This window comes from Nicotiana sylvestris, chromosome 5, assembly GCF_000393655.2.
Source record: "Nicotiana sylvestris chromosome 5, ASM39365v2, whole genome shotgun sequence".
Taxonomy (NCBI): domain Eukaryota; kingdom Viridiplantae; phylum Streptophyta; class Magnoliopsida; order Solanales; family Solanaceae; genus Nicotiana; species Nicotiana sylvestris.
Window position 1 is genome coordinate 63,091,803 of NC_091061.1, and position 24,546 is coordinate 63,116,348.

General features: G+C 38.1%; 1 protein-coding gene across 1 annotated transcript; it reads left to right on the plus strand.

The window, feature by feature from the left end:
- Nucleotides 1-21,583: 21,583 nt before the first annotated feature.
- Nucleotides 21,584-22,138, plus strand: LOC138868740 (uncharacterized). Its single transcript, XM_070146307.1, has one exon. It carries the CDS (start codon nt 21,584-21,586, stop codon nt 22,136-22,138), a length of 555 nt encoding a protein of 184 aa, XP_070002408.1.
- The last annotated feature ends 2,408 nt before the right edge of the window (nt 22,139-24,546 follow it).

Consider the following 24,546-nt stretch of genomic DNA (forward strand, 5'->3'; position numbering starts at 1 on the left):
AGCTACTCCCCGAGCAGAGGATGATGAGATCCACTTAGAGGAGCTTGAGGGAGGTGATGCTGCTATAGACACGGAGACCACATAGGGAGTCTTCTCTACTCTTTCCCTTCCTTGTTTTTATTTTGTTAAGCATTGGGGACAATGCTTATTCTTATTCGGGTGTGGAGTTTATTTGATATGATGACATTGACATTGGCATGTAATAATAATAACATTTTCTTTTCCTTTTCATTATGTACATATTCTTCTATCTCTATTGATGCATAAATTCTCTTTCTTTCTCTCTTATCTGGTATATTCATTTATGCTTTCAGTAGTTTACTTTATAGCTTCTTTATTTTGTTATCTTAGTAGTCAATGTTTAATCTAAGAGCTTCGTATTTACTTTAATAGCTTCTTTTTTATGTTTAAGTAATCAATAAGCCTTTGGTTTTCTTAATGCTACGGTTCTTTCCAAAGGTGGTTTTGTGTGAACTGGGTGACTCTTCCCAACTATAGATGGCGTGACAACATTCTTAAGGGATTGAGTCTGTTTTTGATGTTTAGGTAAGAATTGTAGTAATAATGAATAAGAGGACCTAATTGAGTAAAACTAGAAGAGTCAAGCATGCTTCACTTGGTACCAACAGACTTAACTACGGGCTTATGATTAAAAACAAGTCCTTGGAAATAAATAGCTTCAGTTAATGACCTTCTGACTCTTGTGTTGACTTAAGCAATCATCGAGTGGTTTAGTTGAACCATTAGTGATTTTCAATCTTGAATATGGTTGTTGTGGGCCCTCGACTCTATACTCTTTTACAATCCAGCTGTATGAAAAGTGAGATATTTTATTGCAAGTCCAAGTACCCTTGCGAATGGTCTAGAACTTTCCCTAAATGTGTTTCTAGGCGAAATTCTAAGTTTTTCTTGGCTTGGGAAGTGATGGTAGGCTCTCCTTGACCCATTTGAAACTTTCCATATTCCACCAATGTTGTTATCCCTAGTCAACCCATTTGAGCCTGAGACCTTTCTTATTTGATAACTACGTTACAAGCCTTTACTCGTTTTGTAGTGACCCTCTCTTCGAACCCGAGCTTTCCTTAACACTCTTGAGAAACAATTGGCCAAAACATAAGTTTGGGGGAGAGACGAGGAGGTTGAATGTGTTATCAAGGCACAAAAAGAGAAAAGAAATGAAGAAAAGGAAAGGCGTAGAAAAAAAAGAAATAAAGAACAAAAGAAAAATGCAAAAAGAAAGCGAATAAAGTGAAGAGTTGAAGAGATTCAAAGAAAAGCAACGATACAAAGCATGGAGAAAACAAAGAAGGAGAAAATGAATATCATGACCAAGAAAGAGTAATGTTAAGTCTCTCTAATTCCCCTAAGGAAAAAGAAAATTCCTCAAAGAGTCGACAAAGCATGAGCCAAAAAGAAAAATGGAGTGCTTAAAGAAAGATGAACATGTTCTATTCCAACATATCCAACCTTAGTCCAAAAGCCTTCAGTATATTCCAAAAAAGCCCTAAGTGATTTCAAGCCGAGTGAACTTACATTAGTGGTGATTTACATAAGGGACAATCATATGGTACTTAGAACCGTACTTGTGACATTATTTTGAGAGAGATGAGCGAACTTTTCATAAATCCTTGAATTGAGCGCTACATTCTTAAGTGAGATATGCTACCGGAGAGTAGAGGAGGAGTTTGGGATCCACAATGACCTACATGAAAGAGCAAGCTTCCTTGATGAATAAAGTCAACTTTTGATGCCCAAGTGTCACATTAGAACTATTTGTGCTTAAAACTTCAAATCATTGCCTTGTTGATAATTCATAAGTGTTATGGGTAATTATTGGTCCCAATTGATGTGTGTTTGATACGCCTTAGATTAGCTGGAATACCTCTTAATTTGTGGAGGTGAGAATTACCTTATTTACTTCAAGACAAGCAAAAGTATAAGTTTGAGGGAGTTGATAAGTGGCTACTTACTAGCGCATTTTAGCTTTCATTTTAGTCCAAAAGTATTTAATTGTATTACTGAAAACTGATGAAATATGCTTAATTGCAGGAGTATTGGGAAATGAGACACAAAGATGAAATCCAACTCAAAAAAGAGTGATTTGAACTCAAGGACAAAAATCAGGCACAAAGGCTTAAAGTGCGGACCACAGATTTCCATCTGCGGTCGCAGAATGTGAAGGGAATCCATCAGAGTGCTAGTGCAAAATGCGAACCACACAATTAATATGCGGTAGCAGAAGCTAACCAAGAGTATAAGTTCAGGGAGTTAACATTTCAGGCCTAAAGGAAATGCGGACTGCACAATTATTGTGCGGCCGCAGAAGTCAGCCATGCGGCCGCACTCAGAATTGTGTGGTTCGTAGAAGGGCCCTGTGCAGCAGCACCAGGATTTGTGCGGACCGCAAAACATAAGAGATGCAGCCGCATTCCAAAATTGTGCGACTGCAGATCCATCTCCAGTAAAGATTGAAGAAAAGTGCGGACCGCACATGGAATTGTGCGGTCGCAGAACCTCCGAAATGGCATTTTTGTCCCAAATTTCCAGCATTGTATAAATAGACTAGTTTCACAAAATTAGGTCAAGTTTTGAATATTGAAACTCCTGTAGCCATTTTTCATTGCTTCTTTAGGTAACTTTAGCGTACTTTGGTGATTTAACATTGGATTTTTATCTTTTAATCTTTCAATATGAGTTTTATTATCATTTCTTCTTCTATTTCTTCTATTCTAAGCATGAGTAGCACTAGAGTTGTGACCCAACCCTAGAGTGTAAACCTAATGGGTGTTTGATTTATGGCATATTTATGGTTGGGTGTTTATTATTTTGCCTTGTTCTTGCTTTTAATTGTAGAATTAACGGTTGCAAACATTAGTTCATGCCCATTTGACTTGGTCTCTACTTGAGAAAGAGAGACTTAGTCTAGGAAAACTTGGCTAACAAGAATTTGGGACAAAATCAAGAGATTGATAATCCCAATTAAAGGGTTGAACCTAGAGATAGTAAAACCCGACTTGACCATTGTATCAACTATTTTGTTCAATACTCATTTGAACTTAAGAAAGCTAAATTGGTCAAAATCACTCTCTTACGGAGAGGTATTGAGTGTGTACTTGAGTGTTGATAGCTATAATACACCCTGACCAACGAAACAAGCTTTAAAGTTTACAACTAGTTAGGCAACCACCTAGGTAAAAGTCATAGCCCTAGGCTTTTTACATCTTTGAAAAGCAACCAAAAACAATATTCTCTAGTTTCTTATCCTTAGAATTGTAATCCGTAGCATAATCTTAAAAGTAGAAACAAAAACCATATTATGTGCTTAGTCCAAATATATATTACTTTATCCCATTCATATAGCTCCCTGTGGAATTCGACCCAGACTCTTAGTTGGGTATTATTATTGCATCGACCATTTCATAACATCGAATAGAGGTGTGACTTGGACGAGATCAGCCATCAGCTTTATTTCCTTCCTTAGTAATTGTGCCTTCTCCATCAGCAACCGCTACATCATCTCTACCGACTGTGAACACCTGAGAGGAGGATGTCCCTCCTCCCCAGTCCCCAATCCATGGGAATTTGGGGAATAACTGTTTGCCTGCCTCCGAAGATCCTCAGAGGAGGAGGAGCGTTTCCCTCTTGGTCTTTGCCGGGTGTCATCTGCTCTCTCGGCTAGTGAAACTTGCCAATTACCTGAAACCTCTAGCTTCAGAGAAAGATAGGAATAAAATACAGTCTCTCTCGGGAGAATGTATTGTATATAATGCCATGCACAACGCATCAGCAGTACGATATCGGTTCCCTTTGTTGTTCCTTATATCTTTGCTATGACATGATTTTTAATTTGAGCATTTTCTTTGCAGGCTAACTTCCTTGCTTCCGAGGGCCTTCAGAGGTTGATCCTTGATAAAGAAAAACTCACACTCAAGCGGGATCAACTGTTGGCCGAGCGGGATCAAATTGATGCTTGCCTCCTTGCAGTAGAAGCGCAAACTGCTGAGGCCATAGAGTTGGAGGCTAGGTTGCAACAAAGCTAGCAAGAGGTGGTGATCCTCAGCTAAGAGGCTGCCCTGCTAAAGGTATAATTTAAAGAGGCCAAGTTAAAGTGGGTAGAGGTCCAAAATATTGTTCTTGCTGCTGCCAATCATGGGGCAGCCTCTACTGAAAGACTGAATAATTTGGAGGCAACCTTGAACTCCAAAGCTGAAAAAGTTGTTGCTACTGTGGAAAAGCATGTCCGGTTGGAAAAGAGCCATATGAAGTCCATAGAGCATCACAAAGTGTATAACTCCACTATCTGTGACCTTGATGTCAGCCTCCAGGCCGCTAGATCTGAGCGGAATAACCTTTCGACCGAGGTTGAACGACTTAAGGAAGAATATCAGTGTCGAGTGGCTTCCCTCATTTTTGAAAAAACATATTCTATGTATATCATAAGGAGAAAAACCTTGGAAGAGGCCAAAGTGGGCGTCATTGAATTTGATGCCGAAATTGCCAAGGCCCGTGAGCTGGAGTCAACTGCACGAAGGGGTCTCCCAGTCCAACCTGATGCAATTGACTCTTCTAGTTTCGGTTCTGAATTCTCGAGAACTGAAGAAGAGTCTGAAGAGGATGATGATGAAGGCCAAGATCTTGAGTGGTGGCAGATCCACCTACTTCTCCTGGGGGCGTAGATGCTTGTCTTCCCCCGGATTCCGGGGATGTAGCAGTTTTTTTTTTTTTGCAATCCACTAGGTTGTATGCCTAGGGTTGGTTTTTATATATGTAGCAGTTTAACTTTTGCTTTCGTTGCTTTCTTTTCCATAGTTTTGTACTTGTGCTGCTTGGCACGTTTGTTGTATATAAATATGTTTTTTCATTTAAGCATTGTGCAAGTTTTACTTTTTTGCACCGAGTTATGCAAGGCTTTGAGTGTATTTTTCCCTGATGGTATTTTGTATTCTAGATATAGGTTCTTCCAGAACCAGCCCTTTACTGTGAGGGTTTTATAAGAGAGGGCCCTCTTATGTTTACGGTATTCTTGAAGAGGATGTCTCATGTTCATTACGGCACTAGCTTTTAAGTATTTGATTAACTTTCAAATGATAAAATTAATTCATCGTTCGGACAAGAAACAAGATAAAAATAACAAGACTTTACTTTATTCCTTCCATTTTCAAAAGTACATAAGCATTCGTTGTGCTGAAAAAGAAATTGACATTACTTGTGGCTAATTTGTACAACTTGTTTCTACGGGTTGGTCGCGTAGTCCCTAGTACCGATGATACATCTTTGTTCCCATATTATATAGTCCCGGTGTATATGGCTGTCATATTTTCATATTCTCATATCATCCCCCCCTCCCCCTCCAGTGTTTGAATGCGAAGAATGCAAATTTGAACACTTGTAGTATTGTTCCTATGAAGATCCCACTAGTGAATGATTGGATAATCTTTGGTCCGATAGCAAACTTCATTTCCCATTAGGAACTTTGTTACAAAGCCAAAGATTACTTAACCACCCCTAGCGACTTGCACCTGTCACACCTCCTTTTACCTACCCCGGAAGGGTATATATAAGGGAGTTTTTCCAATTAAAGGACAATCGAAATGGGATTATTTTATTTAAAGATTCATAGTCGCCACTTGGGATAATTTATGGTGTCCCAAGTCACCGGTTCAAATCCCGAATCAAGGAAAAGATTGACTCTGTATTACAGTCCGCGAACACAGAAATCCGGGTAAGGAATTCTGTTAACCCGGGAGAAGGTGTTAGATATTCCGGAGTTCCGTGGTTCTAGCACGGTCGCTTAAACTATCATAATTGGCATATTAAATGATTTTAATACATGTTTTAGCCTACGGTATTTTAACTTTAAAAATCGCTTTTATTTATTTTAAAGAAGATTTAACGTCGTTTAAAACATGTCTTTGGATCGTGCCACATGAAATGCACCCGCAATTCGAAACACATTTTATTCAACGTTGTTGAGATTCGGATTTGGGTCACATGAAATGCACACCCAAGTTTAGAAAGGTAATGTTATTAAAATAACGTGCCAAAAGCAACTATGCGTTTTAACTTTGCGAGGGCCATAGAAATTTGCTAAATGGCACGCCCCGAGTTATAAGAGGTTAAAATTAATAAATGAGGGCCGTGTATTTAAGATTTTATTTGGTACGACACACCTCAATTCTGATTTTAAAAGGAAGCTCAAACTAGGCTTTTGAGGGACATAAACTATATCTTACCTAATATGGCACGCCTCGATTTTAAAAGAGTTAAAAAATTAATTAAGTGAGGGCCATGGGTTTTGAGATTTTATTCAACATGGCACACCTTAATTATTCTATAAAAGCTAGCTAGTTTTATGAGGGCCATGAGCTCGGGGGTATTATTTGTTAAGGAAATGGTTATGGAAATTCAACTTGCCTCCATGCTTTATTTGGAGGTCAAATGGCTACTAGATTAAGAAGTCATACTGGACCAAGAAATGTAATTATCACTATGGGCACGAGCAAACAAATCTGACGCAGCTAATAAGAAAACCACCTTCAAAATGTAAATTATGAAATCACTATTAAGAATTACCAATTTGCAATGAAACAAAGACATAATCATAAAACGCTTGTCTGATACAGTGATTCAACATGCGGCACAGGTAATAAGAATTAGTTCCAAGACTGATATTGAAGCAAAGACAAACATTTCATGCCAAAATAATACATATACTAGATTTTCTAGAATCTTTTATTTAAGCCTGATGAAAAAATCATTGTTTTAAAACTATATATATCCGCAAATTGTGGTACTCCCCTTATTATTTTAAGCGTGCTTTTTTTAATTTCTAACTCCAAAACATTGGCCAACGTTGACTCAAGATCTTCCCTTAACCATCTTTTTCCTGTTTCCTTTTCTCAATTTGTCAATAATATTTTAGGTACATAAGAAAATGCATATATTCCAACTTATTAATTTGGGCCATGAAATGGGTCAACTTGGCTCTTGACAGAACAATACGATCTCCGAAACGATTACAAAAAATATATTTATGAATCGAAAGTTAATACATGCAGAAAGTAAGAGAGCAAGGGAACACACCTTCTTCTTTTATTATTAATGTTAGCAAAAATATTAGCATTCAAAGCTGGTCAGCTCTTCTCTTAACAATAATAGTAGCTCTCACTTATAGTATGATTTCCAGTACGCACAAAACAACAAAGACGGACCAAATACAGGTCTGAAGAAGCTATGAGTTGAAGTTCATCCAACCAACATCAATTTCAGCAGCAGAAATCAACAGAACAGCTTCAATTTTAAATCCAAAGTCAACTTGAAAACCCAGAATTTAATGAATTGAAGTAGCCAAAATCAGAATAGTATTGGAAATCTTTTTTTTTTTTTGTTTTTGCTCTTTGGAACTCTTCTTTTCCTTCAGATCTAATGTTGTAATGCTCAGAATTAGTTTTCGACAATTTCACGTATGAGGGAGGCGAGAGAAAATCGTGTTTTGAGAGTGAGGTCCGAAGAAAAAAAACAGATGGGTGGTAGCTGAGTTTTGATGTAGAGGGGAAGCTTTGTTTTCTCGTATATCTTCTCTGCTGAGTGAAGTCTGGTTGTTTTTCAGGGAATGGCCATGGGTGCGGTGTTTCTTCTGTATTTCTAAGGGATGAAGGATCTGATGATCTCTGTTGAAGATGAGGAAAAATGAAGAAAAAGGGCCTTGGGTGCTGCGCCGCTGCCCCTCTATTTCTAGAGGTGAGGCCTAAGATCAGCTGGATATTGTCTAGGTTATCAGGTTTTAAATGGGGGGATCCGGGTCGGGTAAGCGGGTCGAGTAGGTTAGTTTGGGCTGGGTTTACATGGGTTTGGGAAGAAAAATAATTTGGGCTAGGGAATTTAATTAGTTGGCCCAAAATTTGATCATTCTCAATTATTTCCTTCTCTTTTCAATTCTCTTTTTAATTCCTTTTCCTTTTTCTAAAAATGAAAATAAAATAAAACCCAACTTAATTCCTAAACCAAATTATCCTAGAAAATTAAATTAGTTACCCTAATAAGTATTACAACTGAATAAATACCAAAATTCAAATCTAAAAATTGAACAATGCAAGATAAACCATTTTTGTGATTTTCTATTTTTATAAAATACAAAATTACTAATTAATTCAAGAATGCAAAATTAGATCCTAAATGCAAATGCAGTGTATTTTTGTATCTTCATGAATTAAATAAAATAAACATGCACAGACAAATGCAAACAATAACAAAAATGCTACGAAATTGAAAAAAATGGAAAAAATTTATTTTTCTTGAATCTATGGGAATAATTCATATAGGGCAAAAATCACGTGCTCACAGCTTCCCCTCTTTGTTCGGAAACACGAAGAGTTTTTGTGCAAAGATAAAGTGAGCAAATATGAGCGATTTTTGCCCGTTTGAATACTCCGCGAGAAACATTTTTGAAAGATTTGACCGCATCTTGCTTCCGAGGTTGCCTACATATCCTTGGCTATAAAGGAATCAGGTTAGTGTAGTTCGGGAAGTTTTGGTAGTTGGGACTACCATGAATCTGTGATTTCACTGTTGCTGTTGTTGCTGCTGCTTACTGAACCCCCTTATTACACCATGATAAAATAAAAAGAAGCTAGACTAGACTATGGTCTATGCATTACAAAATCCTATCTATATCTTCAAACTTGCTCTTGTGGTTCCTGTTGCCTTGTTGACTGGTATTCTCCCGGTGGAATCCCCTTGTTGTCGCCTTGAATTGTAATCTGAGATGTTTCCCTTTCGCTTGATTGCTGAAACTTGAATGTATTCCCTTGTTCTCCAGGCGGGTGCCTAATCACTGAACTTGAAATGTATTCCCTTATTCTCCAAGTGGGCGCCTGATTGCTGAACTTGAAATGTATTCCCTTGTTCTCCAGGTGGGCGCCCGATTACCAAAACTTAAAATGTATTCCCTTGTTCTCCAGGTGGGCGCCTGATTGCTGAACTTGAAATGTATTCCCTTGTTCTTCAGGTGGGTGCCTGATTGCTGAATTTTGAAATGCATTCCCTTGTTCTCCAGGTGGGCACCTGATTGCCACAAAATAAATAAAACAAAGAAAACTTCTACCCGAGTTTGATATATTACCAAATATCACTAAGAACTTAAAAGCTAAAACTTGAATTGTACTCCCTTGTTTTCCAGGTGGGTGCCTGATTGCTGAAATTTGAAAATGTATTCCCTTGTTCTCCAGGTGGGCGCCTGATTGCTGAACTTGAAAATGTATTCCGTTTTTCTCCAGGTGGGCTCCTGATTGTTGAAACTTGAATGTATTCCCTTGTTCTCCAGATGGGCTCCTGATTGCTAAAACTTGAATGTATTCCCTTGTTCTCCAGGTGGGCGCCTGACTGTTGAACTTGAAATGTATTCCCTTGTTCTTCAGGTGGGCGCCTGATTGCTGAACTTGAAATGTATTCCCTTGTTCTTCGGGTAGGCGCCTGATTGCTGAACTTGAAATGTATTCCCTTGTTCTCCAGGTGGGCGCCTGATTTCAACAAAAATAGACTAAACAAAGAAAATTTCCTGCCCCAGTTTGGTGGTTGGGCACATATGTGATTGTAAACTAAATCATATTACTAGATATTACTGAGAATTTGAAAGCTAGGTCCCATTATCCAGGAAGATCCTGACAGCTTCTAGTTAAACGATGGTTTTAAATCTAAGGTATTACTTTCGCTACATCTTGTTATCTAAGAAGGTCTTAAACTACACCACATTATCCATGAGGGTCCTGACAATCGAAAATCAAGTATTATCTTAAGCGTGACAACTTTTACGGCTGAATTATACTACCCTACAACATAACTTATGCTAACTCTTATTATCTAATAGAAATCTTAAAGCTAAGTCCCATTATCCAAGAGGGTCCTGAAAATCAAAAATCAAATATTATCTTAAAAGTGACAATTTTACGGCTAAATTATATTACCTTACATCAGAACTTACGCTAAATGGTGTTATCTAATCGAAATCTTAAAGATAAGTCTCATTATCCAGGAGGGCCCTGAGCATTTAAAATTAAATCCCATTATCCAGGAGGGTCTTGAAATTTTAAAATTAAATCACATTATCCAGGAGGGTCCTGAAATTTTAAAATTAAATCCCATTATCCAGGAGGGTCCTGAAATTTTAAAATTAAATCTCATTATCCAGGAGGGTCCTGAAAACTTAAAACTAAATCTCATTATCCAGGCGGGTCCTGAATATTTAAAATTAAATTCCATTATCCAGGAGGGTCCTGAGCATTTAAAATTAAATTCCATTATCCAAGAGGGTCCTGAGAATTTAATTAAATCCTATTATCCAGGAGGGTCCTGAAACTTCAAATGAAATCCCATTATCCAGGCGGGTCCTTCAAACTTCAAATGAAATCCCATTATTCAGGAGGGTCCTGAAAACTTCAAATGAAATTCCATTATCCAGGAAGGTCCTGAAAGTTTAAGGTCAAACCTGTCTGGCGCTTGCCTTTCCTTATGGAGGTTTTCCTCGAAAAAAACGAAATTTTCTGCCCCTATTTCAAATCAAAGAAAAATCTTGTCAGTTTAAAAATATGGTGGTTGGTTTGTGGCCTCGACTTTGAAGGCGATTGCTCCTTCACTTCCCATGATAACTTTGATTTCCACTCGAAGACCTTGCTTGTTTATTGACTGACCACTTTCTCTGTCACCCTTATCACAGAAAATACCACTTCCCCGTTCAGACCCAATACCCTTTATCTGTTTCATTGCTCATGAACTGACATTTACCAAACCTTTATGTCTCACATGAGTCCCAAAGCACGTCAATTGCCACCCACTTAGTGCGTATGTTGTTCTTTCTCGACTTAAACTACTGGCCTTGGCCTTGAGGTCTATTGCTCCTTCACTTGCCATGATAGTTTTGATTTCTGCTTGGAAGACCTTGTTTGTCCCTGGTTAACCACTTTCGTTGTCAATCTTGTCACAGAAAATACCTTTGATCCGTTCACCCTACACCCTCCATCTGTTGCATTGTTCATGAATTGATATATACCAAACCTTTGTATTTCACATGAATCCCAAAGCATGTTGATTGTTACCAACTCAGTGCGCACGTCGTTCTTTCCTAACTTATGCTACTTTAATGTGCTGGCCAGATCCTGTTTTGTGAAATTGGAAAGCTGGTGGCAAATTTTGAAGTCATTTCTCACTTATTTTGACCGAACAGACTCAAGAAGAGGAAGTAAACAAGACAAAAGGAACAGAGTAAAGGACAAATGAAAGAGATGATCCCTAACAAGAAAACTACAAAGTAGAAACCTATCAGATGTGGATACCAACTCTAATGACCATGACATGCACATGTGGCCTATTCTGTTGAGCAAGTTTGATGTTCAACTCCTGTTACACCCCCTAAAGCATGAAATTGGGCTTCAATGCTCCAATTATCTAATCTGATTCACAATCCTTATTCGACTTGTAGTGCCTGAAGGGTTTTCACCATCAATCCTCTCTCATTTTGTTCTTTCTCTCAACTTACTATCGCCTTACAGTGCCCGTGAGGGTTTTCACCAATAAGACTCTCTCATTTTTGACTTCTCAGCTACTGTCACCTTACTGTGCCCGTGGGAATTTTCACCAATAAGACTCTCTCATTTTCATTATTTTCTGCTTGGACCAGAGTGTTGCCCTGATATGAATCACCTCCACTTGCTTGACTTGGCATTTCTCGAAGACTGATCAGAAGGTCTTCCTTTGGACCGTAATGTGGGCTTTTGGATAGGGTTAGAAAGAAAGGGTATCAAAAGGCTCAAAACAACTCATTTGGGTTCAAAATTACAACTATCAGAATCAGATTTCCTACAACAACCACAACTTCTGCCCCAATTTCTTTGCTTGGGGACTTTTGGAATTTTATTTTGATGGGACCTAACCGTGAGGCTGCCTACGTATCCTTAAAAAAATCAGATCGAACGTAGTTCATGACATAGGAATTGCTTCGTTTTGTACTTTTCTCTCTCTTTTTTCTTTTTCTCTTTTTTTTCTCTTCTTCTCTTTTTTCTTTTCTTTTCTTTTCTTTTCTTTACTCTTTTCCCATTTTTCTTTTTCTTTTTCTCTTCTCTTTTCCTCTTTTCTCTTTTTTTTCTTAATTTTGTATCTGTATTTATAAACTCTACTTCTGATTCCAAAAGAGGGATATGAAAGAAAATAAATAAGGCTCAAAGGGGTAACAAAGGATGAAGTGTTTAGATAGCAGAATAAAATGCCTTCGTCATTCCAATCTTCAAAAGCATGCCAAACACAAACAACACAATTAAACAAACCAAAGAAATCATGCATAATATCTTTTAACTGCATCAGAATTGATAATCATATCCACACATTTGCCTTTTATATATGTTAAATACAAAGCACCATTGGACAACACTCTTGTTACCACGAACGGCCCCTGCCAATTTGGGGCGAACTTGCCTTTAGCTTCCACCTCACACGACATGATGCATTTTAATAGTGTTTCTTTATGTTTTATCTGCCCCAGTTTCACACAATTCGTGCTTGAAGTGATCTCAAAATGCCTTTACTTATTTCCCTCAAATGTCCTTACATCTTCAACATTGTTTCATTGCTTCGTGATTAAACTGACTTTTAAAACCAGGCTGAGAATTACGCGTGCATGTCACGTCACTAGAGTCAACAGGAAAAGAACTATAAAAAGAAAAGAGAACTAAACAAAAATGACTAGAAATCACAGAAAACAGAAAATGGTCTTAGACAGGTGGTGAAAGGGTTTAGACAACAAAACAAACAAACTAAACTGGGGTTACAAACCTAGACAACACTAAACAGGCTATTATGACTAAACAAACTAAGCAAAATAAAAGGATAGAAGCGTTTGAGTCACAAGACAATATCCGGATTACAACCCTAAAATAACCCGGATAGCAGAAATGACAACAAAATAAACCACCAAAACTCCTCCCTGGCTAACCAAGAAAGGAGCGTCTTTCCAATCATCAAAACTCAACATCTTAGCCACTGACTTGTGCATAAATGATACTAGGACCTTCACAAGTCTCCATCCTATTGTTCTTAACAGATTGCCTTTGGGTTCCCTTTGCCTGCTCGTTCTTAGGATCAACCTCTGATAGCACTGAAAGCTTCGTAGCACGTGGACCTCCTAGGGTCCCAGAAGAATTCTCACATTCCTTTTCAAAATAAATCATCCCCACCATATGCGTTTCATTATGCACAGGTGACGGACTTTGGCTAGTGTTTGCTGTGTATGGATTTTGCATGACAATGTCGCCTGCATCAATAAACTTCTGAATCACATTCTTCAGATTCCAACACTTCTCTATGTCATGCCCCGAGGCATCTGAACAATATGCACACCTTTGAGAAAAATCAAACTTCTCTGGAAGAGGGTTTGGCATTTTTATCTGGACCGGCTTCAACATGTCCAATTTCCTTAGCCTCTGGAACAGACTAACATATGACTCTCCCAATATAGTGAAGGTCTTCTTCTTCCGTAACCTCTCGTTCTTAAAGACTTGATTGGGCCGGAAACCTGATCCAGGGGGTTTTCGGTAGGCTCGTGGGGGTAGATAGGTATTTTGTAGAGCTGGGTACTGGGAGAGTGATGTACGACTTTGGGAGTTCTGTGGAGAGAAGTGGCATTGGAGAGGATCATCTGGTGTATAAGTATATCCACGGTGACAATGTCGAGGCTGGAAGTATTGATCGGGAAAGCCCATTGGATCATTTTATCTATTTCTTTTTCTTTCACCCAAGCTTACTGGGATGTTCTGAATATTTTTTGAACAACTCATGATTTTTCCTGACTTTATTCCCTCTTCTATTAGCTCCCCCATTCTTAACACATCATTGAAAGGCTTATCCGGGGCCGGGATCAAATGACTGAAGTAGGTGGGCCCCTGGGCTTGTAGGAAAAGCTCAACCATTTCTTCTTCACTAATCAGGGTATTGAATCGAGCAGACTGCTCCCTCCATCTGAGCCCAAACTCTCTAAAGCTTTCCTCCGGCTTCTTTCCCATCCTAGATATGGAGAAGCAGTCTAGGGTAATGCCTGATTTGTATTGAAAGTATTGAACAAAATCTTGAGCCATGTCACCCAATGTAGGCCACTTACCAACATCTTGACGAGCATGCCAGTCCAAAGTTGCCCCAGTTAGGTTCTCACTGAAATACGCCATTATCAAGTCATCTTTCTCTCCAACACCTCTCATTTCACTAAAATAAATCTTCAGGTGGGCTACCGGATCCCCACACCCATCATACAAGTTAAATTTTGGCACTTTAAACCCCGCGGGCAGGCGAACTTTGTAAGCCATGCTTCCCTGGTCTCCCATTCCTTGCTTGTTCTTTAAGGACTGTTCTATGTCTTTTAGCCTCCTGGGTGCCCCATCTTTCCCTTTTCTTCCTGTGAACCTTTCATTTTCAACATGAGGCCCATCCCTTGGGCCCTGTTTGTATGAGTAGGGAACCTTGTGGCAACCTCTGAGGGGTAATATTGGGCATCATGAGCTTGGAGATAAGCGGGTGGATCTGGAGAGTATGGAGGATCATCTGGCATCGTGTCCGGAGTTTGGGTAAGGGTAGCATCCAGGAAGCTAGGTGGTGGCGGGGGTGGTGCCTTCCCAGTCATCCAAGCCTGATGCATGTCAGTCATGTGTTGTTTTAACATCTTTACTCTTCAACCAACCCATTGTCCTGTTCAACCAACTGCTTTCGAGCGCCGGTATCAACCAAATCAGTTCTGTTGTTGTCTGCCATTACCTTTTGACTTTATGTTGTAGAGAAGAGTTACCACTTTAAAATCACAAACCAACCACCCTTCTGCTATGAATATAACAAAATGAAGCCATCATGTTAGCGTTATGGCATTTAACATAAGATAATCTCACTTTATGCATAATGCACCTAGCCACAGTTATCGGTTCTAAAATGACTTCGAGGGTACAAAGGTCAGTTGGCATCATCCCAATTTTTTCATTTCAATCCTCTCTTTTCTTTGCTTTTCTAGCACTTGCTTGATCATTTTCCTGCCTCTTTTTCTAATTTCACTCTTTTTTTTCCTCTCATTTCTCACATCCCACAATTTCATCTCTTTTTTTTCTCTCCTTTTTTCCTTTTTTTTCTTTTCTTTTAACAGTAAAAAAATGATTCGATCAAACCCTATGTAGGTTGCCTACGTATCATGACACCGCATGAATCAGACCTTTGCGTAGTTCTGGAATATCGGGAATAAAGGAAACAAACTAACATTCTTTTTCTTTTTACCTTAATGACTACTCTGACGAGAAAAGGGAAACTAACATTCATTTGATATCCTGACGCGATATTTCGAAACAATCAATGAAAAAGATAAAACAAAATTCTTTTGGATTTCAATTTTAATTACCTAAAAATGAAATTCTAATGATAAACAAAAGATAAAGTATTTTTTCTATGTACAATATCCGAATGTTCTAATGAAAATAAAAGAGTTTTTTTTTCATTTTTCACTAATTTCCCAAAGAAACACCTCAAAAGAAAATTTTTTTGGATTTTGGAATTAACAGCTTAAAGAAAGCTTTTAAAGAGGTACTAAAAGAAAATTCTCTTTTTTTTTTTTGAATTTTGGTCCTAATATACTAAAGAAAACATAAAAACAATTCATTTTAAGTCCTAGATATTAATTGCCTAAAGGAAAAACAACCTCAAAAATTTTCATTTCTAGAATCAGTATTCTAAAGAAAATTTATAACGAAATATTGCAACATCTCTTTCTTTTTTCTTTTTTTGGATTTTTGAGTTACAGCATATTTTCCAAATATAAAACCGAAAATACAATAACAAAAGGCTTGACATTACCGTACAAAACTAGAAAGTAAAAGATCACATAAAATGAAGAACATACTCAAAACATAAAAATAAAACAAATCTCCTTAAGCAACTCCTGACTGAGCGATCCTAACCGTATGGTCATGGGGTGTCTGTCATGCTTAAACTTCGGTAAATAAATCCACACTTGTATGAGAAAACTGAAATCATCACTATGTGAGACAATAACATTTCCTACTAGACACATGCAAGACATGATTGTGGCTATTTTTGCAAAATGGCTTATTTGGCCAAAAGATGGCTAGAAGTGCAAAATTTGGCTAAGACCCCACAAACCCAAGAACCTAAGATTTACTAGGAAGACCGGACCCTATATGGGTTTCCTACGTATCACGCCCCGAAAGACGAGAATCAGGTAAGCGTAGTTCGGGCAAATTGGATACGGGCGAGAAAAAAAACTGACATATAGAAAACACATTTTTTCTTTTCTTTTCGAAAAATGATGAAACATATAAAATCTTTTGGATTTTTTTTTTTTTTGATTTTTTGAAAAATGATAAAAAGTGCAAAATCTTTTTGAAGTTTCCATGCTCTTTTTCTTAATAAACTGTAACAAGAAATATAATTGGGCCTACTCGCTTCATCCTCACACTTCAGCCTCTCTTTTTTCTCTCTTTTTTTACTTTTTTTTCATTCGCCCTCAATTATCATTGGTCCGCCAAATGACCTCTTTTACCCTTGAAGGAATGCAACATGTAGCACATAGGATGCATCAAGATGGTCTGTTATTTTGGGTACACCTGTCCTAGGCGGACCCAACCCCTGTGTTGAGTCCCCTAAGTCAAATGCACATGATGCAAACAAGCGTTCCTACTAGGGATCCGGTATGAAGCTATGTTTTTCTAGGTTTAAATCCTGGGGATTATTGTTCTAGACCTGACTTACCCGAGCGGACAGCTCGAGCCGGGGGGGGGGGGGGGCAGCGTACTGGGAATACATAAGCTTCACCGGCTTTGCAACTTGTTCGAACCTCGTTCTAAATTTGGAATATGACTCTAACAGAAAAGAAGTCACACGAAGTGCACACTTCTTCATGATTTAGAAGACTCAAAGAGAAGAGGGATTTCGCAACAGTTTATATATAGTTCACGGAATATCAACGCAGTAAAAGCAATCAATTAGCACATTAGGCCCAAATCATGTAACAAAATCAGATCATGGATAAAGCCAACTATAACAATTATTCTAAGCTCGAACTCTTGAACCCTGAACCAGAGATTCTGGGTTCGATCCCCAGCAGAGTCGCCAGAGCTGTCACACCTACTTTTACCTACCCCGGAAGGGTATATATAAGGGAGTTTTTCCAATTAAAGGACAATCGAAACGGGATTATTTTATTTAAAGATTCAGAGTCGCTAATTGAAATAATTTATTGTGTCCCAAGTCACCGATTCAAATCCTTAATCGAGGAAAAGATTGACTCTATATTACAGTCCGCGAACACAGAAATCCGGGTAAGGAATTCTGTTAACCCGGGAAAAGGTGTTAGGCATTCCCGAGTTCCGTGGTTCTACCACGGTCACTTAAACTATCATAATTGGCATATTAAATGATTTAATACATGTTTTAGCCTACGGTATTTTAACTTTAAAAATCGCTTTTATTTATTTTAAAGAAGATTTAACGTCGTTTAAAACATGTCTTTGGATCGCGCCACATGAAATGCACCCGCAATCCGAAACACATTTTATTCAACATTGTTGAGATTCGGATTTGGGTCACATGAAATGCACACCCAAGTTTATGAAGGTAATGTTATTAAAATAACGTGCCAAAAGCAACTATGCGTTTTAACTTTGCGAGGGCCATAGAAATTTGCTAAATGGCACGCCCCAAGTTCTAAGAGGTTAAAATTAATAAATGAGGGCCGTGCATTTAAGATTTTATTTAGCACGACACACCTCAATTCTGATTTTAAAAGGAAGCTCGAACTAGGCTTTTGAGGGCCATAAACTATATCTTACCTAATATGGCACGCCTCGATTTTAAAAGAGTTAGAAAATTAATTAAGTGAAGGCCATGGGTTTTGGGATTTTATTCAACATGGCACACCTTAATTTTTCTATAAAAGCTAGCTAGTTTTATGAGGGCCATGGGCTTGGGGGTATTATTTATTAAGGAAATGGCTTATAAAAATTCAACTTGCCTCCATGCTTTATTTGGAGGTCAAATGACTACTAGATTAAGAAGTCATACTGGACCAAGAAATGTAATTATCACGATTACGAAAAATATATTTATGAATCGAAAGTTAATACATGCAGAAAGTAAGAGAGCTAGGGAACACACCTTCTTCTTTTTTTATTAATGTTAGCAAAAATATTAGCATTCAAAGCTAGTCAGCTCTTCTCTTAACAATAACAGTAGCTCTCACTCATAGTATGATTTCCAGTACGCACAAAACAACAAAGACGGACCAAATACAGGTCTGAAGAAGCTATGAGTTGAAGTTCATCAAACCAACATCATTTTCAGCAGCAGAAATCAACATAACAGCTTCAATTTTAAATCCAAAGTCAACTTGAAAACCCAGAATTTAATGAACTGAAGTAGCCGAAATCGGAATAGTATTGGAAATCTTTTTTTTTTGATTTTTTTTTGTTTTTGCTCTTTGGTACTCTTCTTTTCCTTCAGATCTGATGTTGTAACGCTCAGAATTAGTTTTCGACAATTTCACGTATGAGGGAGGTGAGAGAAAATCGTGTTTTGAGAGTGAGGTCCGAAGAAAAAAAAACGTAGATGGGTGGTGGCTGAGTTTTTGTGTAGAGGGGAAGCTTTGTTATCTCGTATATCTTCTCTATTGACTGAAGTCTGGTTGTTTTTCAGGGAATGGCCATGGGTGCGCCGTTTCTTCTGGATTTTTAAGGGATGAAGGATCTGATGATCTCTGTTGAAGATGAGGAAAAATGAAGAAAAAGGGCCCTGGGTGTTGCGTCGCTGCCCCTCTATTTCTAGAAGTGAGGTCTAAGATCTGCTGGATATTGTCTAGGTTATCAGGTTTTAAATGGGGGGATCCGGGTCGGGTAAGCGGGTCGGGTAGGTTAGTTTGGGCTGGGTTTACATGGGTTTGGGAAGAAAAATAATTTGGGCTAGGGAATTTAATTAGTTGGCCCAAAATTTGATCCTTCTCAATTCTTTCCTTCTCTTTTCAATTCTCTTTTTAATTCCTTTTCTTTTTTCTGAAAATGAAAATAAAACAAAACCCAACTTAATTCCTTAACCAAATTATCCTAAAAAATTAAATTAATTACCCTAATAATTATTACAACTGATTAAATACCAAAATTCAAATCTAAAAATTGAACAATGCAAAATAAACCATTTTTTGTGATTTTTCATTTTTATAAAACACTAAATTACTAATTAATTTAAGAATGCAAAATTAGATCCTAAATGTAAATGCAGTGTATTTTTGTATCTTCATGAATTAAATAAAATAAACATGCACAGACAAATGCAAACAATAACAAAAATGCTACGAAAATCTACAAAATTGCAAATAATGAAAAAAAAAAATTATTTTTCTTGAATCTATGGGAATAATTCATATAGGGCAAAAATCACGTACTCATAGCACCCATGAAAGGTCGGGTAACCTTTGGCCCGATAGCAAGTTTTATTTTTTGGTAGGAATTTTTCTATCAAGCAAAAGACTAACTAACCATCCCGTAGTGCCCTATTGATTCCATGCCTTTTCATTTTGAAGGTCTTACTTCTGTTGATGGTGCTTTCTTCGTAGCATGCTTTCCGTTGCTGCCTCGCTAAAAATCTTGTAGGAAAAACACAATCGGGACCAAAATTGGACGAAGGAAAAAGAGTGCAGCACATACTTTTAGTATAGGCGGTGCTTCATTAGCAATAATATCTTCTGAGGTGTGCCACATTCCAGTTGCTCAGAAATTTTACTCCATTTTGACTTTCCAATTTGTATGATCCTTTCTAGTGACAGCTGAAACCCTGTAGGGGCCTTCCCATGTTGGACCTAGCTTTCCTATGTTGATATCTCGGTATTTTGAGTCACTTTCCTTAAAACTAAGTCTCCAACTTTGAAAAAATGGAGATTGGCTCTTCGGTTGTAGTATCTTTTCATTCTTTGTTTTTGGGATGTCATCCTTATATGCACCAAGTCCCTGCGTTCGTCGAGCAGCTCCAATCTGACCATTAGTGTTTCATTGTTTGCTTCTTCTTTTGCTCGAAAATATATCATGGTAGGTTCTCCTACTTCCATTGAGATCAAGGCTTCTGCTCCGTATATGATAGAGAAAGGTGTCTCTCTCGTGCTTGATTTAGCCATTGTTCAGTATGCCCATAGCATTCCCAGTAGCTCTTCGGGCCATTTGCCTTTGTCTACTTCCAATCTCTTTTTAAGATTTTGAATAATTACTTTGTTCATCGGTTCCGCATGTCCGTTTGCACTCGGATGATATGACGATGATGTGATTCTTTTGATTTTCATGTCTTCTAGGAATTTTGTGACCTTTGTGCCTATAAATTGTGGATTGTCGTCGCAGGCTATCTCTTTTGGTATCCCGAACCTGCAAATTATGTTCTCCCACGGAAAATTGACTACTTCATGCTCACTGATTTTCTAGTAGGGACCTACTTCAACCCACTTAGAAAAGTAGCCAATTAAAATCAAAAGAAATCTTACCTTACTGGGAGCTGGCGATAGCGGACCGACTATATCTGTTGGCCCAAGAACAGGTGAAGTTTTGAAGAATGACAAAAAGAACAATGTCATGGACCAGGTCCATCTTGTGAAGCACAGTCATGATCAACCTATACATGTGAGATGCATATGAAGGAGATAAGTCCTACTGATCAAGCAGCAATATCTCCTAATTTGATCGAAAAGGTTGCATATTGGATAAGGGGAGAAAGTCTCCTTATATGAAGAGAACACAATCTAGGATGAAGATAGTGTTAGAGTTTGAGATCATCATGAACTCTTCTACGATAGGAGAGCAACAATTGAGTTCCAATCAAACTCTGATTACTAACCTATTAAATGCCAGTGTTGTTCTCTTTTGTAGGTAATGCACATATGCAGAAGTTAACTAAATTGAGAGCAAAAGAGCAAGGCAATTTTGCAAGCAATTTATGTGTGACTTGAGTGTGCACTCCTGAAGCTACATGAATGAGATAGAAGAAACAATTCCATTGTGTCTATCTTTTATTCTAGTTCAATTGTAGTAGGTGGTTTAAATTTATACCTTTCAGCTTTCATAGAAGCAATTGTATTAGGTACCTAGAATGTTCAAGTTATAGCTAACTTGAAGTTGTCGCAACAGTTGAGGCTGTGTGTCACAACGGGATTAGAGTTAATCCTTAGGTTTATAAAGAGTTTTTGTAAATGTTGTTTTGGCTCTTTTTAGTGGAAGTTTGAAAAAATCCTACTGAGTAGTAGGTCGTGATTTTTTCACCTTCTGAGTAGTTGGAACACCTAGAAGAGGTTCTTCTATAGTTCAGTTAAGTGAAAATTGGGTACTACACAAACAAATCACTCCCCCCCCTCTTGTGTAGTATTGACGCTTAAAACATCAATTGGTATCAGAGCGAGTTATCCTTGAAGAAGCTCACTCTTTAGGAAAAGATCAAAATGAGTGCACCACCTAGGAACTGGGAAGGGCAATCCATTGCTAGGCCTCCACTCTTTAATGGTTAGTACTATTCTTGGTGGAAGAACAGGATGAGAGATCACATCATAGGAGAAGACTATGAACTCTGGAACATAGTCACAGATGGTCCTCTGGCAACTACAAAGAAGAATGCTGAAGGAATGGATGTGCCAAAGACAAGAGCTGACTGCACTGCTGAAGATTTGAAGAAATGGGAGAAGAATGCTAAGGCCAAGAAATGGCTTGTGTGTGGACTGGGTCCAGACGAGTCCAACAAGATTGAAAGTTGTACTACTGCAAAGGAAATATGGGACACTTTACAAGTGGCTCATGAAGGAACTCCTCAAGTAAAGAGATCAAGAGGAACACTGCTAGATTCTCAATATGCGAATTTCAGTATGAAAGAAGGAGAATCTATCCAGGAGATGTACACAAGGTTCACAACACTAACAAATGATCTTATATCTCTTGGGAGAATTATCCTTGAAGAAGACAAGGTTGAGAAAATCTTGACAAGGGTTTTACCAGTGACTTGGGAAAGCAAAATCATTGCTATTCAGGAATCAAAGAATATTGCTACCCTCAAGCTGGATGAACTAATTGGAAACCTCACGCCTGTGAACTAAGAAGGCAAACCATGAAAATGGATGCACCCAAGAAGGAAAGAAGTCTGGCTCTCAGAATAGCTGAAGGTTCAGATTTGGAGGATGATGAAATGACAATGATCACAAGAGATTTTAAAAAGTACCTGATGAGAGGAAAGGGTTCTTCAAGAGGTACAACCTTCAACAAACCCAGGGTTCCTGAGAAACAGACCAACGAGGGTTGCTACAAATGTGGTAAGACTTACCACATGATCAAGAACTATACTCAATGGGAAATTGAGTGGAAGAAGGAAAGGGCGGAATGAAGAAACAGGAAGAAGGAACAGGTTCAACCAAAAAGGAACAAAGGATCAACATAGGCTATGGTTGCTGCTTGGGGAGAAACATCAGTTGAGGACTCAGAAGATGAAGTAGGAGATGAACAAGCACTTATGGACATCGAAGAATCAGATGATAAACAAGAGGTAAGTATCCTTCATCTCAAAGACAAGATTAAATTCCTGTCTAAAGAAAGGTTGTCTGAGCTATTATTAGACTTCATTGATGAGTCTGAGATAATTAACACTGAGAAGGAAGATCTGTCTAGGGAATGTGTCCTAAAAGCCAAGTGCAAAAATCTAGAGTCTAGGGCTAATAAGAGTGATAGTAAAAATGCTGAGTTAAAGAACCAGGTTCTTGAACTTGACACCAGTGTCCTAGAACTTAGATCTGAGAACTTAAAACTGAAACTAGGAACATGTAAGAAGAAAGCTGACCACGCACATCTCACCCTAGAAGAAAACATAGGAAAAATGAAGGATGAGTTGTACAGGAAGGATGAGCAAATAAAAGTCTTGAAAGAAGATCTAGGGAAGGTAAAACATGAACTAGACAGAACTTGCAAATGAAACAAGGCTTCTGATGCACTTTCCTGGCTACAAGAACATCACAGTAACAACAAAAGAGAACTTGGCTATAGGACTCAAGCACCAAAGTGGGATCCTAAAAGCAAGTACCTCACTCTCCCTGAGAACAAAATCTGCAAACATTATGGCAAGACTGGCCATTACAAAAATAAATGTAATGCAAAAGAAAAGGCCAGTCAAAAGAACAAAGATTTTGTTCAAGAGAAAAATAGGCTGCCTGGGTGGGTTAAAAGGAATTTGATTTATCCCTTTGCCTATAGAAAGGGACCCAAACTAGTTTGGGTTCCTAAGACTAACCCTTGATTTCTTTTTGCAGGTCCAAGTGAAGGGAAGTAGCCAAATATGTTACATGGACAGTGGCTACTCAAAACATATGACTGGAAGTAAGAACCAGTTCCTTTCACTTGAGGACTTAAAGGGAGGTAATGTCTCCTTTGAAAATGGGAAGAAAGGTGAGATTATTGGGGTTGGAAAGGTAGGTAATACAGACTCTCACTCCATTAAGAATGTATACTTGATAGATGGCTTGAAATACAGCCTGATCAGTGTCAAAACTGTGTGACAGAGGTAACCTTGTAGCATTCACCTCTACTAAATGCTTTGTGGTTAACCTTAACACTAACAAGATTGTTTTGCAGGGAAAAAGAGTTAACAATATTTACATTGTAGATTTGTCTACTCTTTCAGAAAATGAACTCACCTGCCTAAGTGTGTTGGATAATGATCCCCTCCTATGGCACAAAAGACTTGGTCATGCTAGTGTGAATCAGCTAAACAAATTAGTCTTTAAGGACTTGGTGATAGGGTTACCTAACATCAAGTTCAAGGAAGACAAAGTTTGTGAGGCCTGTCCAAGGGGGAAGCAGGTAAGATCATCCTTCAAAAGCAAGAAAATGGTAAGCACAACCAAGATATTGAAACTGGTCCATATGGATCTCTGTGGTCCAATGAGAACCATGAGCAGAGGTGGAAAGAAATATGTAATGGTACTTGTCGATGATTATTCTAGATTTACCTGGGTACTATTTTTAACATCTAAAGATGAAGCATTTGACATGTTTGTTGCTTTTGTTAGAAAAACTTAGAAACAACTAGGTAATCAACTTGCATCCATTAGGTCTGATCATGGAACTGAATTTGAAAATGCTAAATTTTCTGAATTCTGTGATGAGCATGGTATAGATCATAACCTCTCTACCTCTAGGACTCCTCAACAAAATGGAGTAGTTGAAAGAAAGAACAGGACTCTTGAAGACATGGCTAGGACTATGCTTCTTTCTAGTAAACTTCCCCACAGCTTCTGGGTAGAGGCTGTAAACACTGCATGTTACATTATCAATAGATGCATGACTAGACCTCTTATAGAGAAGACTCCCTATGAGTTACTTAATCTTAGGGCATTTGGATGAAAGTGCTTTGTGCACAATAATGAAAAAGACTCCCTAGGTAAGTTTGATCCCAGAAGTGACGACGGAGTATTTTTGGGATATTCTTCACATAGCAAAACATATAAAGTGTACAATA

Bases quoted from the DNA above. Each gene is read 5' to 3' on its own strand.
- LOC138868740 (XM_070146307.1), top strand. From the start codon at position 21,584: ATGAGAGATCACATCATAGGAGAAGACTATGAACTCTGGAACATAGTC.